Below are 16,447 nucleotides of genomic sequence, written 5' to 3' on the forward strand. Positions count from 1 at the left end.
TGATTCAAATACTGTAAACCTATGTTGTGATTGTACTGTCTTGAATTTCCCCTTGGGGCTCAATAAAGTATCTATCCATCTATCTATCTATCTCTATCTAGTGTTTTGCATCAATATACTGTATTACAAACTTTGTTCAATGATTCCACTGTGTCTGTAGTGTTCTCTCTACTACTGCAGTACTTTTACAGAGATGTATTTACTGTACTGTACATGTAGTACCACAATGAAACCTGTATCACCTATTTTGTTCTACAATATTTAATGATTGTACGAACAATGACACAGTGAAACTATCGGTTGCTTGTGTGTGGGTGATCCATAGTTCTGTTTCAATGGTATTTCACAGTAAATTTGTTTTTTGAACCAATGATTGTGCAAGTGCAAGATTTATTTAAAGATGTGAATGCACAATGCAATGTTTTGAACATTAGACAGCCTGTGTTACAAGTGATAACCGTTGTGAGTTTTGTGTCTAGAGTTGTGAAAAATGACATCAAGGTTCTGAAAATAGAAGCAAAGTGATTGTAAAAAACTGTAACAGAGAGTGGCGAGGCTCTCCGTAGACGGGTTCTGGTAATCTGTAGAACCAGTGAAACCAAAGCATTAGTGGGCGGGACTAAAGTACACGTCACATACATGAAAAGTTATCTGACTATAGAAACAGGAAGTGACGTGATAATGATTGACAGTTGCTACATCAACCACAGGAACGTGGGAGCAGTAAATAAATAAATAATCAATGAGTTGAGTGTAGAATTAATTTATTATATATGATATTAACTGGAGGCAGAGCAGAGGAAGGATGGACGGGTCACTGATAACTCCACTGGTCACATGTTCTAGTCTCTGCAACGTTCAATGACCCTGGGAAAATAAATAAACAAACAAATAAATAAATAAATGAAAAGATGAAAAAATAAACACTGAACCAAAAGAACGAAGATAAGAGACGGAAAGCGAGAGCAAGTTTATTTCTCTTCAACAGGCGACGTTTAATAATGACCCGGAAGTGGATTTTCTACCAACAGCAGAAGAAGAAGAAGAGGATCAATCTTCAGGAAGTGACGTCAGAGAGCAGAGCAGGTTCGTGGGGTTCAGGTGAGAATCAGCTGTTTTTAATGTTTTTATTGTTTTTACCTTTAGTCTAACGTCATACCGATGACATCATCGCGCTGAGCCGTGACGTATGATGAGGCTGACATCGTGTTTACGTTCGTCAGCTGACTGTTAGCTTAGCTCTTAGCTCCTAGCAGTTAGCCCTCAGCTACCATGTAGCCGTAACTCCGTGGACGTTCAGAAGTCCCATCAGAAATGTACTGATTTAACATTTGATAAAAGAATCTTATCATCTATGGACTCTAGCTCTACCTGAACAGGTGAACAGCTCTGACTCGTCTGGATCTTTAACTCTGGTTTCTGCTGCAGAGCTTCAAGATGAGCAACTCAAGGAAAGACAAGGAGGAGGACGACTACTACGACTGCCAGGACAGTCTGGAGCCTCCAGACCCCAGAGGACAGCAGGAGGAGGAGGACGGGGAGGAGGACGGAGAGGAGGACGGGGAGGAGGACGGGGAGGAGGAGAAGATAAAGGACAGTGGACAGGACACAGCGGAGTCTGAGGACTTTTACATAAAGACAGACAGACTGAGTGACAGCAGAGGAGACACAGAGCGAGAGACAGGAGGAGGACAGGAGGAGGAGGAGGAGGAGGAGGAGATGATGATGAAGGAGGAGGAGGTCAACCAGAGAGTGGAGTTTGATGACGACTACCTGAGGGAGGTAGAGAAGGAGCTGACGGAGGAGGAGAAGGAGGTAACCCCATGCTAACAGTGTGTGCAGCGTGTTGTTGACATGTGCTACTAGCTTGTTTGTAGCCTGTAGTGTTGTTAGCATGTTCACCAGCCACATGCTAACAACACTGTGGACTGATGTGCTTCCTAATCTATTGATTAAGGTTGATTAGTTAGCATTAGCATCAGCAGCAGTGAGAGTTCAGTGATTAGAAGTGTCTCTTTAAACTCTGTTCTTCTTAGAACCGTTCTTTTAGGAGGGTTCTGGTTTGTGGTCGTTTCAGAACCGACGGCAGCAGAGTTTAGCTCTGAAAGAAACAGGAAACAGCCACTTTAAAGCTGGGGGTGAGTTGAAACCAGTTCTGAGACCAGTGTGACCGGTCCAGACCAGTTCTCAGATGAGTATGTGTTCCTGCAGACTGGGCCGAGGCCGAGCGGAGCTACACCGACGCCCTGGTCCTGTGTCCTGTTGGTTTCAGCCGAGACCGAGCCGTGCTGTTCTCCAACAGAGCTGCTGCTAGACTGCACCTGGTAACACGCTAACGACACGCTAACGACATGCTAACGACATGCTAATGACATGCTAATAACACCCTAAGAACATTCAAAAACACCACTATAAAAACCTGCCCTCTACATGCTAATCATAGGTAGCTAGTTAGCACAATGCTAACGCTGTCTGTCTGTCTGTCAGGATCTGAAGGATCAGGCGATTTCAGACTGCAGCAGAGGTGAGTGATGACATCACTGATCACTGTGAGCTGCTTCATTAGTGATTGGTTGATTGATTGACGAGTGTATTGATGCTTGTCTGGTTACCATAGCAATAGAGCTGAACCCTGACTACCTGCGGGCGTGGCTGAGGAGGGCGGAGCTTTACGAGCAGACGGAGAAGCTGGACGAGGCTCTGGACGACTACAACAAGGTTCTGGAACGAGACCCGAACCACAGCGGTGCCAGACAGGCCTGCATGGTGCGTTCACTGACTGCTGGGACAAACTAGGCATAGAGACGCCTGCTTTAATGACTGACCGTAGAGTGAAACCCGTTTACTTCCTGTTTACATTCCTCAAAGCATCATGGGAACTGTAGTGCCACACTATATATATATATATATGTATATATTATATAGAACTGTTACTCTACTACAAATATGATTAACTCCCTGTCCTCCTGTCTCTGTTCTCTCTCTCTGTCCTCCTGTCTGTCTCTGTCCTGTCCCTCTCTGTCCGTCTCTGTTCTATCTCTCTGTCCTCCTGTTCTGTCTCTCTGTCCTCCTGTTCTATCTGTCTCTGTTCTCTCTGTCTGTCCTACTGTTCTCTCTCTGTCCTCCTGTTCTCTCTCTGTCCTCCTGTCTGTCTCTGTTCTATCTCTCTGTCCTCCTGTCCGTCTCTGTTCTATATCTCTGTCCTCCTGTCTGTCTCTGTTCTATCTCTCTGTCTGTCTCTGTTCTGTCTCTCTGTCCCTCTCTGTCCGTCTCTGTTCTATCTCTCTGTCCTCCTGTTCTATCTCTCTGTCCTCCTGTCTCTGTTCTCTCTCTCTGTCCTCCTGTCTGTCTCTGTCCTGTCCCTCTCTGTCCGTCTCTGTTCTGTCTCTCTGTCCTCCTGTTCTGTCTCTCTGTCCTCCTGTTCTGTCTCTCTGTCCTCCTGTTCTATCTGTCTCTGTTCTCTCTGTCTGTCCTCCTGTCTGTCTCTGTTCTATCTCTCTGTCCTCCTGTCTGTCTCTGTTCTGTCCCTCTCTGTCCATCTCTGTTCTATCTCTCTGTCCTCCTGTCTGTCTCTGTTCTGTCCCTGTTCTGTCTCTCTGTCCTCCTGTTCTGTCTCTCTGTCCTCCTGTTCTATCTGTCTCTGTTCTCTCTGTCTGTCCTCCTGTCTGTCTCTGTCCTGTCCCTCTCTGTCCGTCTCTGTTCTATCTCTCTGTCCTCCTGTTCTGTCTCTCTGTCCTCCTGTTCTATCTGTCTCTGTTCTCTCTGTCTGTCCTACTGTTCTCTCTCTGTCCTCCTGTTCTCTCTCTGTCCTCCTGTCTGTCTCTGTTCTATCTCTCTGTCCTCCTGTCCGTCTCTGTTCTATATCTCTGTCCTCCTGTCTGTCTCTGTTCTATCTCTCTGTCTGTCTCTGTTCTGTCTCTCTGTCCCTCTCTGTCCGTCTCTGTTCTATCTCTCTGTCCTCCTGTTCTATCTCTCTGTCCTCCTGTCTCTGTTCTCTCTCTCTGTCCTCCTGTCTGTCTCTGTCCTGTCCCTCTCTGTCCGTCTCTGTTCTGTCTCTCTGTCCTCCTGTTCTGTCTCTCTGTCCTCCTGTTCTGTCTCTCTGTCCTCCTGTTCTATCTGTCTCTGTTCTCTCTGTCTGTCCTCCTGTCTGTCTCTGTTCTATCTCTCTGTCCTCCTGTCTGTCTCTGTTCTGTCCCTCTCTGTCCATCTCTGTTCTATCTCTCTGTCCTCCTGTCTGTCTCTGTTCTGTCCCTGTTCTGTCTCTCTGTCCTCCTGTTCTGTCTCTCTGTCCTCCTGTTCTATCTGTCTCTGTTCTCTCTGTCTGTCCTCCTGTCTGTCTCTGTCCTGTCCCTCTCTGTCCGTCTCTGTTCTATCTCTCTGTCCTCCTGTTCTGTCTCTCTGTCCTCCTGTTCTATCTGTCTCTGTTCTCTCTGTCTGTCCTACTGTTCTCTCTCTGTCCTCCTGTTCTCTCTCTGTCCTCCTGTCTGTCTCTGTTCTATCTCTCTGTCCTCCTGTCCGTCTCTGTTCTATATCTCTGTCCTCCTGTCTGTCTCTGTTCTATCTCTCTGTCTGTCTCTGTTCTGTCTCTCTGTCCCTCTCTGTCCGTCTCTGTTCTATCTCTCTGTCCTCCTGTTCTATCTCTCTGTCCTCCTGTCTCTGTTCTCTCTCTCTGTCCTCCTGTCTGTCTCTGTCCTGTCCCTCTCTGTCCGTCTCTGTTCTGTCTCTCTGTCCTCCTGTTCTGTCTCTCTGTCCTCCTGTTCTGTCTCTCTGTCCTCCTGTTCTATCTGTCTCTGTTCTCTCTGTCTGTCCTCCTGTCTGTCTCTGTTCTATCTCTCTGTCCTCCTGTCTGTCTCTGTTCTGTCCCTCTCTGTCCATCTCTGTTCTATCTCTCTGTCCTCCTGTCTGTCTCTGTTCTGTCCCTGTTCTGTCTCTCTGTCCTCCTGTTCTGTCTCTCTGTCCTCCTGTTCTATCTGTCTCTGTTCTCTCTGTCTGTCCTCCTGTCTGTCTCTGTCCTCCTGTTCTCTCTCTGTCCTCCTGTCTGTCTCTGTCCTGTCCCTCTCTGTCCTCCTGTTCTATCTCTCTGTCCTCCTGTCTGTCTCTGACCTCCTGTTCTCTCTCTGTCCTCCTGTTCTCTCTCTGTCCTCCTGTCTGTCTCTGTTCTATATCTCTGTCCTCCTGTCTGTCTCTGTTCTATCTCTCTGTCTGTCTCTGTTCTGTCTCTCTGTCCTCCTGTCTGTCTCTGTTCTGTCTCTCTGTCCCTCTCTGTCCTCCTGTTCTATCTCTCTGTCCTCCTGTCTGTCTCTGTTCTGTCTCTCTGTCCTCCTGTCTGTCTCTGTCCTGTCCCTCTCTGTCCTCCTGTCTGTCTCTGTTCTGTCTCTCTGTCCTCCTGTCTGTCTCTGTTCTGTCTCTCTGTCCTCCTGTCTGTCTCTGTCCTGTCCCTCTCTGTCCTCCTGTCCGTCTCTGTTCTATCTCTCTGTCCTCCTGTCTGTCTCTGTTCTGTCTCTCTGTCCTCCTGTCTGTCTCTGTTCTGTCTCTCTGTCCTCCTGTCTGTCTCTGTTCTATCTCTCTGTCTGTCTCTGTTCTGTCCCTCTCTGTCCTCCTGTCTGTCTCTGTCCTGTCCCTCTCTGTCCGTCTCTGTTCTGTCTCTCTGTCCTCCTGTCTCTGTCCTGTCCCTCTGTCTGTCTCTGTTCTGTCTCTCTGTCCTCCTGTCTGTCTCTGTTCTGTCCCTCTCTGTCCGTCTCTGTTCTATATCTCTGTCCTGTCTGTCTCTGTTCTGTCTCTCTGTCCTCCTGTCTGTCTCTGTTCTGTCCGTCTCTGTTCTATCTCTCTGTCTGTCTCTGTCCTGTCCCTCTCTGTCCTCCTGTCTGTCTCTGTTCTGTCTCTCTGTCCTCCTGTCTGTCTCTGTTCTGTCTCTCTGTCCTCCTGTCTCTGTCCTGTCCCTCTCTGTCCTCCTGTCTGTCTCTGTTCTGTCTCTCTGTCCTCCTGTCTGTTCTGTCTCTCTGTCCTCCTGTCTGTTCTGTCTCTCTGTCCTCCTGTCTGTCTCTGTTCTGTCTCTCTGTCCTCCTGTCTCTGTCCTGTCCCTCTCTGTCCTCCTGTCTGTCTCTGTTCTGTCTCTCTGTGCTCCTGTCTGTCTCTGTCCTGTCCCTCTCTGTCCTCCTGTCTCTGTCCTGTCCCTCTCTGTCCTCCTGTCTCTGTCCTGTCCCTCTCTGTCCTCCTGTCTGTCTCTGTTCTGTCTCTCTGTCCTCCTGTCTCTGTCCTGTCCCTCTCTGTCCTCCTGTCTGTCTCTGTTCTGTCTCTCTGTCCTCCTGTCTGTCTCTGTCCTGTCCCTCTCTGTCCTCCTGTCTCTGTCCTGTCCCTCTCTGTCCTCCTGTCTGTCTCTGTTCTGTCTCTCTGTGCTCCTGTCTGTCTCTGTCCTGTCCCTCTCTGTCCTCCTGTCTGTCTCTGTCCTGTCCCTCTCTGTCCTCCTGTCTCTGTCCTGTCCCTCTCTGTCCTCCTGTCTCTGTCCTGTCCCTCTCTGTCCTCCTGTCTCTCAGAGGTTGCCTCAGCAGATTCAGGAGAGAAACGAGAAGCTGAAGGAGGAGATGATCAGTACGTTCAACACTCTAACACACTACGACTCTTAGTGACCCGTATGAATCAGTTCAGACCTGTGACCCCTGTGTGACCCCTGTGTGACCCCTGTGTGACCTCTGTGTGACCCCTGTGTGACCCCTGTGTGACCTCCAGGTAAACTGAAGGACCTGGGGAACATGATCCTGAGGCCTTTTGGACTGTCCACCAGTAACTTCCAGGTGAATCAGGACAGAGACAGCGGCTCCTACTCCGTCAACTTCGTCCAGAACCCCAACAACAACAACAGATGATGATGTCACCGTGATGTCACAGTGGTGTCTCCTCACTTATTTACCTGTCTGCTGCTCAACCAATAAACACGTCTGATCTCTGAACGTTGATCAGTGATTGGTTGATTAGTTGTGACTGAACCAGTTCATAGAAAACTTGGTCGGTCGGGTAACGGATACAGTATCAGAGTACTTCTAAAGTATCAGAGTATTTCTAAAGTAAAGTATCAGAGTACTTCTAAAGTATCAGAGTATTTCTAAAGTATCAGAGTACTTCTAAAGTAAAGTATCAGAGTACTTCTAAAGTATCAGAGTACTTCTAAAGTATCAGTATTTCTAAAGTATCAGTATTTCTAAAGTATCAGAGTACTTCTAAAGTATCAGAGTACTTCTAAAGTAAAGTATCAGTATTTCTAAAGTATCAGAGTATTTCTAAAGTAAAGTATCAGAGTACTTCTAAAGTATCAGAGTACTTCTAAAGTATCAGAGTATTTCTAAAGTATCAGAGTATTTCTAAAGTAAAGTATCAGAGTATTTCTAAAGTATCAGAGTACTTCTAAAGTATCAGTATTTCTAAAGTATCAGAGTACTTCTAAAGTAAAGTATCAGAGTATTTCTAAAGTAAAGTATCAGAGTATTTCTAAAGTATCAGAGTACTTCTAAAGTATCAGAGTACTTCTAAAGTAAAGTATCAGAGTATTTCTAAAGTATCAGAGTATTTCTAAAGTATCAGAGTAATTCTAAAGTATCAGAGTATTTCTAAAGTATCAGCGTACTTCTAAAGTAAAGTATCAGAGTACTTCTAAAGTAAAGTATCAGAGTACTTCTAAAGTATCAGAGTATTTCTAAAGTATCAGAGTACTTCTAAAGTAAAGTATCAGAGTACTTCTAAAGTATCAGAGTACTTCTAAAGTATCAGAGTATTTCTAAAGTATCAGAGTACTTCTAAAGTAAAGTATCAGAGTACTTCTAAAGTATCAGTATTTCTAAAGTATCAGTATTTCTAAAGTATCAGAGTACTTCTAAAGTAAAGTATCAGTATTTCTAAAGTATCAGAGTATTTCTAAAGTAAAGAATCAGAGTACTTCTAAAGTATCAGAGTATTTCTAAAGTAAAGAATCAGAGTACTTCTAAAGTATCAGAGTACTTCTAAAGTATCAGAGTACTTCTAAAGTATCAGTATTTCTAAAGTATCAGAGTATTTCTAAAGTATCAGAGTATTTCTAAAGTAAAGTATCAGAGTATTTCTAAAGTATCAGAGTACTTCTAAAGTATCAGTATTTCTAAAGTATCAGAGTACTTCTAAAGTAAAGTATCAGAGTATTTCTAAAGTAAAGTATCAGAGTATTTCTAAAGTATCAGAGTACTTCTAAAGTATCAGAGTACTTCTAAAGTAAAGTATCAGAGTATTTCTAAAGTATCAGAGTATTTCTAAAGTATCAGAGTACTTCTAAAGTATCAGAGTATTTCTAAAGTAAAGTATCAGAGTACTTCTAAAGTAAAGTATTAGAGTATTTCTAAAGTATCAGAGTACTTCTAAAGTATCAGAGTATTTCTAAAGTATCAGAGTACTTCTAAAGTAAAGTATCAGAGAACTTCTAAAGTAAAGTATCAGAGTATTTCTAAAGTATCAGAGTATTTCTAACGTATCAGAGTACTTCTAAAGTAAAGTATCAGAGTACTTCTAAAGTATCTCTGATGCAGTAACACACACAGATTTGTCTTCATGTCTTTGTGAGGACCTGGTTCAACTGAACACACACAGGAAGTAAGAGGATCCAGACTTTAATAAACTGATACAGACACAATAAACACACTGATTACTGTAGATCACTATAGATCACTACAGATCACTGTAGATCACTACAGATCACTATAGATCACTGTAGATCACTATAGATCACTGTAGATCACTAGAGATCACTAGATCACTATAGATCACTGTAGATCTCTGTAGATCACTGTAGATCACTATAGATCACTGTAGATCACTATTGATCACTATTGATCACTACAGATCACTATAGATCACTGTAGATCACTATAGATCACTGTAGATCACTATAGATCACTGTAGATCACTATTGATCACTACAGATCACTATAGATCACTGTAGATCACTATAGATCACTGTAGATCACTATAGATCACTGTAGATCACTATTGATCACTATAGATCACTGTAGATCACTGTAGATCTCTGTAGATCACTGTAGATCACTATTGATCACTGTAGATCACTGTAGATCACTGTAGATCACTGTAGATCACTGGTCACTGAGCTCTCCTGGACAGCAGCATCTCTCTGATGTTGTCTTCAGCTTCTTTCACGCTGCGTTCAAGGTACACCTTCTTTTGCTGGGAAGAAACAAGCACAGACAGTCAGTGGTTACCATGGTGACTACAGCCATGATACCAGTCTGGGGGGTGTAGCCAGCTGTTGTTAGTACCTCAAACTCTTTGATTTTCTCGTCAGCTGTTTTCTGTTTGTCTGTCAGCTGATTGTTGATCTCCTCCTTGGACTGAAGAATGAACCTGAAACACACACAGCTTCCTGTCAGGTCACATGGTCTCCATCAGCAGCCAATAGAAACACAGGCAGCTTCCTGTCAGGTCACATGGTCTCCAGCAGCAGCCAATAGAAACACAGGCAGCTTCCTGTCAGGTCACATGGTCTCCAGCAGCAGCCAATAGAAACACACACAGCTTCCTGTCAGGTCACATGGTCTCCAGCAGCAGCCAATAGAAACACAGGCAGCTTCCTGTCAGGTCACATGGTCTCCAGCAGCAACCAATAGAAACACAGGCAGCTTCCTGTCAGGTCACATGGTCTCCAGCAGCAGCCAATAGAAACACACACAGCTTCCTGTCAGGTCACATGGTCTCCAGCAGCAGCCAATAGAAACACAGGCAGCTTCCTGTCAGGTCACATGGTCTCCAGCAGCAACCAATAGAAACACACGCAGCTTCCTGTCAGGTCACATGGTCTCCATCAGCAACCAATAGAAACACACACAGCTTCCTGTCAGGTCACATGAGGCGCGTTCGACTTGTCTGCGCCTGTCTGAGTCTGACTTGCTTACGTCAGCGTGATCTTACGCCGACTGTAGGGGTGGAGCATAAAACGGCTGCAGACAAGTCGGACACGGTCAACTTCGTGTAAACAATGGCGGATCTCGCGGTGTTTGCATTCGTTGTTGCCGACGAAATAGAACCTTTGGAGTTACCGGAATTTATACCCGTGTTACAACAAGCATGCTGTATGCAAAGGATTGTGAATAGCAGCAAATCTACTGAATAAGGATTAAGTAGCATAGTGCTTTGGTCTCCAATCTTGGCGAAAATGAACTGCTGATTAGGCTACTTATTTGAATATTTACTTTTACACCCAAAGTCGTTTAGCACCTGTAACTCAACCATGAAACGAATTCACAGAAAGATATTGAGATGGAGATTAAATGCCATTTGTTTTCATTTCTGGACAGACAGGTGTGAAGAAGAACCCCAAAAATCTACTAACCGTTAACAAGATTTGAACTTCGGACGGCCGATCGCCAGACTGACGCGTTACCCACTAAACCAATTTAGGATGATACTGAAGAAGCAGTACTACGATATAAGTAAAGGATAATGGACGACACTTCTACAAATTTAATGCACGCGTTCTAGATGGTAAAACGGCCCAACGCGAAGCCTTAGAATGTAACCTGCGTTGTGTTGAGCTCTGCACACGCCCGGACTCGAACCAGCAGCACCTCGGATCGGGAGCCGAGCGTGCTGACAGTCGAGCCAATAGTCCAGGGTATTTTTGTTTTTTATTTTATACTCTAATGGAGTGAAGTCCATTATCTCTCTTATTCTACTGTTACCAACATGTTAAAAATGCCTTTTTACTGTTTAATGGAAGAAATGAACTCTGCATTGAACTGCAGTCAGATGTACAACGTTTTCAGTAGGCCAGCCTACCATTGTTGCAGAAATCACATATAAGAAGGTATCCCTTCGATTTCTGTTCATTTTCGCATATTCCAACATAACGAAGCGAGAAACGTCAAAATCGTCATGAGGAGATTCCTCCCAAACTGCCCAATCACGTCTTTGACCTGACGTCATGAGGGCGGGTTTCCGGTCGTGCAGATCGTTGGAGAGCAACTGCAAGATCTGTCTGCAGGCGAAGACTCCCGCGATATTTTAAGGTCATGTGACATGGTGACGTAGTGGTAAGTCCCTCCCCGTCTGACTCAAGTCGGACAGGATTTCTAACCAGCATGCATTGCGTCCATCCCAGCATGCATTGCGTTCATCCCAGCATGCATCACGTCAAGTCAGACTCAGACAGATCTGCATCAAGTCGAACGCGCCTATGGTCTCCAGCAGCAGCCAATAGAAACACACACAGCTTCCTGTCAGGTCACATGGTCTCCAGCAGCAACCAATAGAAACACACACAGCTTCCTGTTAGGTCACATGGTCTCCAGCAGCAACCAATAGAAACACAGGCAGCTTCCTGTCAGGTCACATGGTCTCCAGCAGCAGCCAATAGAAACACACGCAGCTTCCTGTCAGGTCACATGGTCTCCAGCAGCAGCCAATAGAAACACACACAGCTTCCTGTCAGGTCACATGGTCTCCAGCAGCAGCCAATAGAAACACACACAGCTTCCTGTCAGGTCACATGGTCTCCAGCAGCAGCCAATAGAAACACACACAGCTTCCTGTCAGGTCACATGGTCTCCAGCAGCAGCCAATAGAAACACACACAGCTTCCTGTCAGGTATGACTCACATGCGTCCCACGCCCTCGTAGAGTCGCGTGTTGTCAGGTAGCACTGAGATCTCCGCGTGGGTTAACTTGGCGTGTTTCTGGACACGGGTCAGCTGATCGATCTGCAGATCGGCCAACTTCACCTTCTGCTGGGTGTCAATCATCTTCATCTGCAGCTCAGAGAACGCCTGAGGAGACAGGAGGTATCACTCTGTTACAAACACCTGCAACAGGAGGTATCACTCTGTTAAAACACCTGCAACAGGAGGTATCACTCTGTTAAAAACACCTGCAACAGGAGGTATCACTCTGTTAAAACACCTGCAACAGGAGGTATCACTCTGTTAAAACACCTGCAACAGGAGGTATCACTCTGTTACAAACACCTGCGACAGGAGGTATCACTCTGTTACAAACACCTGCGACAGGAGGTATCACTCTGTTAAAACACCTGCAACAGGAGGTATCACTCTGTTAAAAACACCTGCAACAGGAGGTATCACTCTGTTAAAACACCTGCAACAGGAGGTATCACTCTGTTAAAACACCTGCAACAGGAGGTATCACTCTGTTACAAACACCTGCGACAGGAGGTATCACTCTGTTAAAACACCTGCAACAGGAGGTATCACTCTGTTACAAACACCTGCAACAGGAGGTATCACTCTGTTACAAACACCTGCAACAGGAGGTATCACTCTGACTGAGAACACGGGGAATCGAACCTGTGAACTTAGAGTCACAGAGCTGCTTCTGCTCAGATCCCCAGTAAAGATCAGAGTTTAGAGACAATAACATGAAACACGTGACACACATGCTCGGATTTAATCTGAACAATAATCTGTTCGTTGATCGATTAATCTATCAGAACGACTTTAGTTGATTTTTCTTCTTCGCTCGTTTATTTTTGTCTGAAGCAGCAGCAGCTTTCCTCAGCCATGCTAACCGTTAGCCATGCTAACCGCTAGCCATGCTAACCGTTAGCCAAGCTAAGAGCTAGCTCCGTCGTTAGCGGCCGTTGCTAACTCCGTGTAGACTGTCCGCTGCTGATGGTTAAACACAGAGACCACGTGACTCTCACGCGAGGACAGGTAAGATCAGAGAACATGTTGGACTGAACGGTACCTTCTTCAGCTCCAGGTCCACGGGCGCAGCCATCTTCACTGTCGTCGGACAACAGACACACACTGCGCATGTGCGATGACCCTCTTCTACGGTTTGAGTCAGACTAGTCTTCGTCTTCGTCTTCTTCTTCTTCTTCTTCTTCTATTTACACGTTACTTTATGTCTTTATTTATCAAACACTTTGAAACATCTTTACATGAAAAATGAGATAAAATAGAATCAACCAACAAAAAATGCGTTTTATTCATTATATTATTATTATTATTATTAGCAGTAGTAGTAGTATTAATAATATTAATAATAATAATTTGTGAGCTTCTTTACTAAACTGTAGAGAAATAATCCTCCAGCTGTCAAAGATGAACAGCAGCGTTAGAAACGTCTACAGGACCTGATGAACATCTGGAATCCTTCTCTCCAGATCGTTCTCAGACTTAGAATCAGAAAAGACTTTATTGCCAACATGTTTGTACATACATTGAATTTGTTTTTGCCGTTGTTGCACCCATTATGCATAAACAAATAAAATAAAATAAAATAAAATATGGAAACTCTGCTCTAAAATTTCTGAACTCGCTTCAATAATTACAGCATCTACCTCCATATTAAACCAGATACATTTATCTTTATTAACAGGATATGATGCTGTAATTAAACCTTAACTTAACAAAACCTCCTCCAGATCCAGATGTTTTGACCCTAGACTGATCTCCAACCTTCCTTTGATTTCTAAACTTGTAGTTAAAGTTGTTGCTAATCAGTCATGTGACTATTTAAACAGGAATGGTCTGAAGAGTTTCAGGTTTAGAGTTCATCATGGAACAGAACCAGCTCTGGTTAAAGTTACCAATGATCTCCTCATGGCTTCAGACAGTGGACTTGTCTCTGTCCTCGTCCTGTTAGGTCTTAGTGCTGCATCTGACTCTATTTATCACAATATTTTACCTTTGATTAAAGGTTTGAATCCTATCTATCTGACAGATTACAACAATGATTCTTCTACTCATACCAAAGTTAGTTATGGAGTTCCTCAGGGTTCTGTGCTAGGACCAATACTCTTCACATTATACATGTTTCCCTTAGGAAACATTATCAGGAAACACTGCACAAATCTGTACCAGGACATGTCCTTTAATTGTCCCGTAAAGCCAGTGACCAGGACTGTCTTCTTTCACCTGCATCAGCTCGGTCAACATCAGGGACGTCCTGTCTCAGAGTGATGCTGAAACACTAGTTGATGCATTAGTGTCTTCCAGGCTGGATTACTGTCATTATGTATGTACCTGTTAATGTACTGTCATACTGTATAGCTACCCTTTTTGCTCTTGCTATTTTTTTTATTCTACATCTTTCTGTAAGCTGTTGTGAACTGCAATTTCCCCATTGCAGGACTAATAAAGGTTTTTCTTATTCTTATTCTTATTATTCTTATTCATTACTGTCTGGCTCCAAATACTATTTAAAATGCTGCAGGAATTAACCAGAGAGATTATATTAGTCCAGGCTTAGCTTCAAATCTAGAATTTAAACTCCTCCTCCTTCCATCCAAGGCCCTTAAAGACCTAGATCCATCAAAGACCTCATTGTACCAGATCATCCCAACAGATCACTTCCATCTCAAAGTTCAGACCTACTTCTAGTTCCTAGAGTCGACCCGTTGGCTCTGATTTGATTCTGACTATGAGCTTTGAAACCAGCGGTTCAAATCTCTTCGTCACTGTGGAGGTGAGAGCCACAGGTCTGTGATCTTTATTATTATTTATTTACTTCCTTTCAGGCAGTTCACGGTTCCACAGCGTACACAGCAGTCGTCAATGTGAGAGACAGTAGAAAAAAGATCAGAGTGAGACATCTTTGATCCCTACAAACGGGGTCGGAGTGAGACATCTTTGATCCCTACAAACGGGATCGGAGTGAGACATCTTTGATCCCTACAAACGGGATCGGAGTGAGACATCTTTGATCCCTACAAACGGGATCGGAGTGAGACATCTTTGATCATCTTTGATCCCTACAAACAGGATCGGAGTGAGACATCTTTGATCCCTACAAACAGGATCGGAGTGAGACATCTTTGATCATCTTTGATCCCTACAAACAGGATCGGAGTGAGACATCTTTGATCATCTTTGATCCCTACAAACAGAATCGGAGTGAGACATCATCTCAGCTCCACGGTAATATTTTCAAATTCAATTCAAAATGGGCTTTATTGGCATGAAAGTTTCTTAAAAAAAAAAAAAAAACAATATTGCCAAAGCAGAGCATTAAAGTACAATACAATAAATCAAAGATATATACATTATGAACATTCTATTAGTTATATACAGTGTGTGTGTGTGTGTGTGTGTGTGTGTGTGCCTCGATCACTCACTGTCCCTCAGGGTGTGGCATGTTAACACATACTGGGCAGCCAGGTGTGCCCGCTCTCCTTCTCCGAGGAGTATTTTTAATTTGGAGAGGTCGTCCAGCTCTTTGAAACCTGGAACCAAAGAGCTGAACTTGTTCCAATAAATTTTTCTAGTGTCATTTAATTTTGTACATTGTAGGAGAAAGTGCATCTCCGTCTCAACCTCACCTGTCCAACAGTGACCACATTTTCTGTTTTCTTTTGGTTGCCATGATTTTTTGTGTCTTCCTGTTTGGATTGCCAGTTTGTGGTCACTGAGCCTGTACTTGGTTAGGATCTGTCTCTGCTTTCTATCTCTGACAGTAGAGAGATATTCTGCTAATTCATAATCTCTTTTAAGGGCAAGATAACATTCCAATCTACTTTGGCTTTTAGTTGTTTCTTCCCAATGGTCCAGATAGCTTTCTTTACATTGTGCTATAATTTGATTTACCCTGATTACTTTTTGTAGAGCAGTGTTGTTGTGAGGCTGGTCAGACTGTGTCTGAGAGGGGGCAGTTAGCCTCAGTACCAACTGACATAGGGGACTCTTCTCTGGGCTCAGCTCTTGGGTTTGGAGGGCTTTGGAGTGGAGGGTGTCTCTGGGGCTGGATTTCAGGTGGTTAAAGAAGTTGAGCGTTCTCTTCTGAATGTTGATTATCAGTGGGTATCTGCCTAATTCTGCTCTACATGCATTTGTTGGTGTGTTTCTGTGTACGTGTAAAATGTATCTGCAGAATTCTGCATGTAGAGATTCTGTTGGATGTTTGTCCCAACGGATAAAGCTCTGATGACTGAGTGGACCCCATACTTCACTACCGTACAGCGCAATGGGCTGGATGACACTATCAAATATTTTAAGCCAGATTTTTATTGGAATATGGACATTATAAAATTTTCTCTTAATTGCATATAGAGCTCTTCGAGCTTTTTCTTTTAGTGCATTCACTGCCATGTTGAAACTCCCTGATGCTGTTATGATTATACCAAGGTAGGTATAACTCATGCTGTGTTCAATGACATGATTATTGATGGTAAATTGGTGTTTGTTCTCATGACACCTGGGGCGTTTTTGAAAAATCATGACATTTGTTTTCTTCATGTTTACTGCCAGGGCCCAGTTCTGACAGTACTTTTCTACTACGTCCAGCTGTAGCTGTAGTCCTTGTTCAGTAGGAGACAGTAGAACAAGGTCATCAGCATAGAACAGAGACTTCACCTCTCTATCTAGGAGGGAGAGGCCCGGAGCAGCACATTTATCCAACTCAACAGCCAGTTCATTTATATACAGATTAAATAACGTCGGACTTAGGTTGCAACCCTGCC

General features: G+C 44.0%; 2 protein-coding genes across 3 annotated transcripts; one reads left to right on the plus strand and one right to left on the minus strand.

Annotated features, from left to right (window-relative positions):
• Positions 1-1,028: 1,028 nt before the first annotated feature.
• On the plus strand, positions 1,029-7,026 carry ttc1 (tetratricopeptide repeat domain 1). 2 transcript variants are annotated; one of them, XM_084565433.1, is made up of 8 exons: positions 1,029-1,101; positions 1,429-1,815; positions 2,078-2,138; positions 2,212-2,324; positions 2,488-2,524; positions 2,618-2,766; positions 6,534-6,588; positions 6,727-7,026. In XM_084565433.1, the coding sequence occupies exons 2-8, from the start codon at positions 1,438-1,440 to the stop codon at positions 6,861-6,863; spliced, it is 930 nt and encodes a 309-aa protein (XP_084421559.1). In that variant the 5' UTR covers positions 1,029-1,101; positions 1,429-1,437; the 3' UTR covers positions 6,864-7,026. The 2 variants fall into 2 exon arrangements, with proteins under 2 accessions (XP_084421559.1, XP_084421560.1); XM_084565434.1 differs by lacking the exon at positions 1,029-1,101 and having other exon boundaries at positions 1,161-1,815.
• A 1,585-nt stretch (positions 7,027-8,611) lies between these two features.
• pfdn1 (prefoldin subunit 1) lies at positions 8,612-12,847 on the minus strand. Its single transcript, XM_084565575.1, has 4 exons — positions 12,733-12,847; positions 11,629-11,795; positions 9,294-9,378; positions 8,612-9,201 (listed from the first exon to the last, which is right to left on the minus strand). Exons 1-4 carry the CDS (start codon positions 12,763-12,765, stop codon positions 9,118-9,120), a joined length of 369 nt encoding a protein of 122 aa, XP_084421701.1. The 5' UTR covers positions 12,766-12,847; the 3' UTR covers positions 8,612-9,117.
• Between the last annotated feature and the right edge of the window lie 3,600 nt (positions 12,848-16,447).

This window comes from Chelon labrosus, assembly GCF_963514085.1.
Source record: "Chelon labrosus genome assembly, chromosome: 17".
NCBI lineage: Eukaryota > Metazoa > Chordata > Actinopteri > Mugiliformes > Mugilidae > Chelon > Chelon labrosus.

Bases quoted from the DNA above. Each gene is read 5' to 3' on its own strand.
- ttc1 (XM_084565433.1), top strand. From the start codon at position 1,438: ATGAGCAACTCAAGGAAAGACAAGGAGGAGGACGACTACTACGACTGC. The intron at 2,139-2,211 runs GTGAGTTGAAAC...GTGTTCCTGCAG, and splicing joins CAGCCACTTTAAAGCTGGGG to ACTGGGCCGAGGCCGAGCGG. The intron at 2,767-6,533 runs GTGCGTTCACTG...CCTGTCTCTCAG, and splicing joins GTGCCAGACAGGCCTGCATG to AGGTTGCCTCAGCAGATTCA.
- pfdn1 (XM_084565575.1), bottom strand. From the start codon at position 12,765: ATGGCTGCGCCCGTGGACCTGGAGCTGAAGAAG. The intron at 11,796-12,732 runs GTACCGTTCAGT...CTGTCTCCTCAG, and splicing joins TGGACCTGGAGCTGAAGAAG to GCGTTCTCTGAGCTGCAGAT. The intron at 9,202-9,293 runs GTACTAACAACA...GTTTCTTCCCAG, and splicing joins AGAAAATCAAAGAGTTTGAG to CAAAAGAAGGTGTACCTTGA.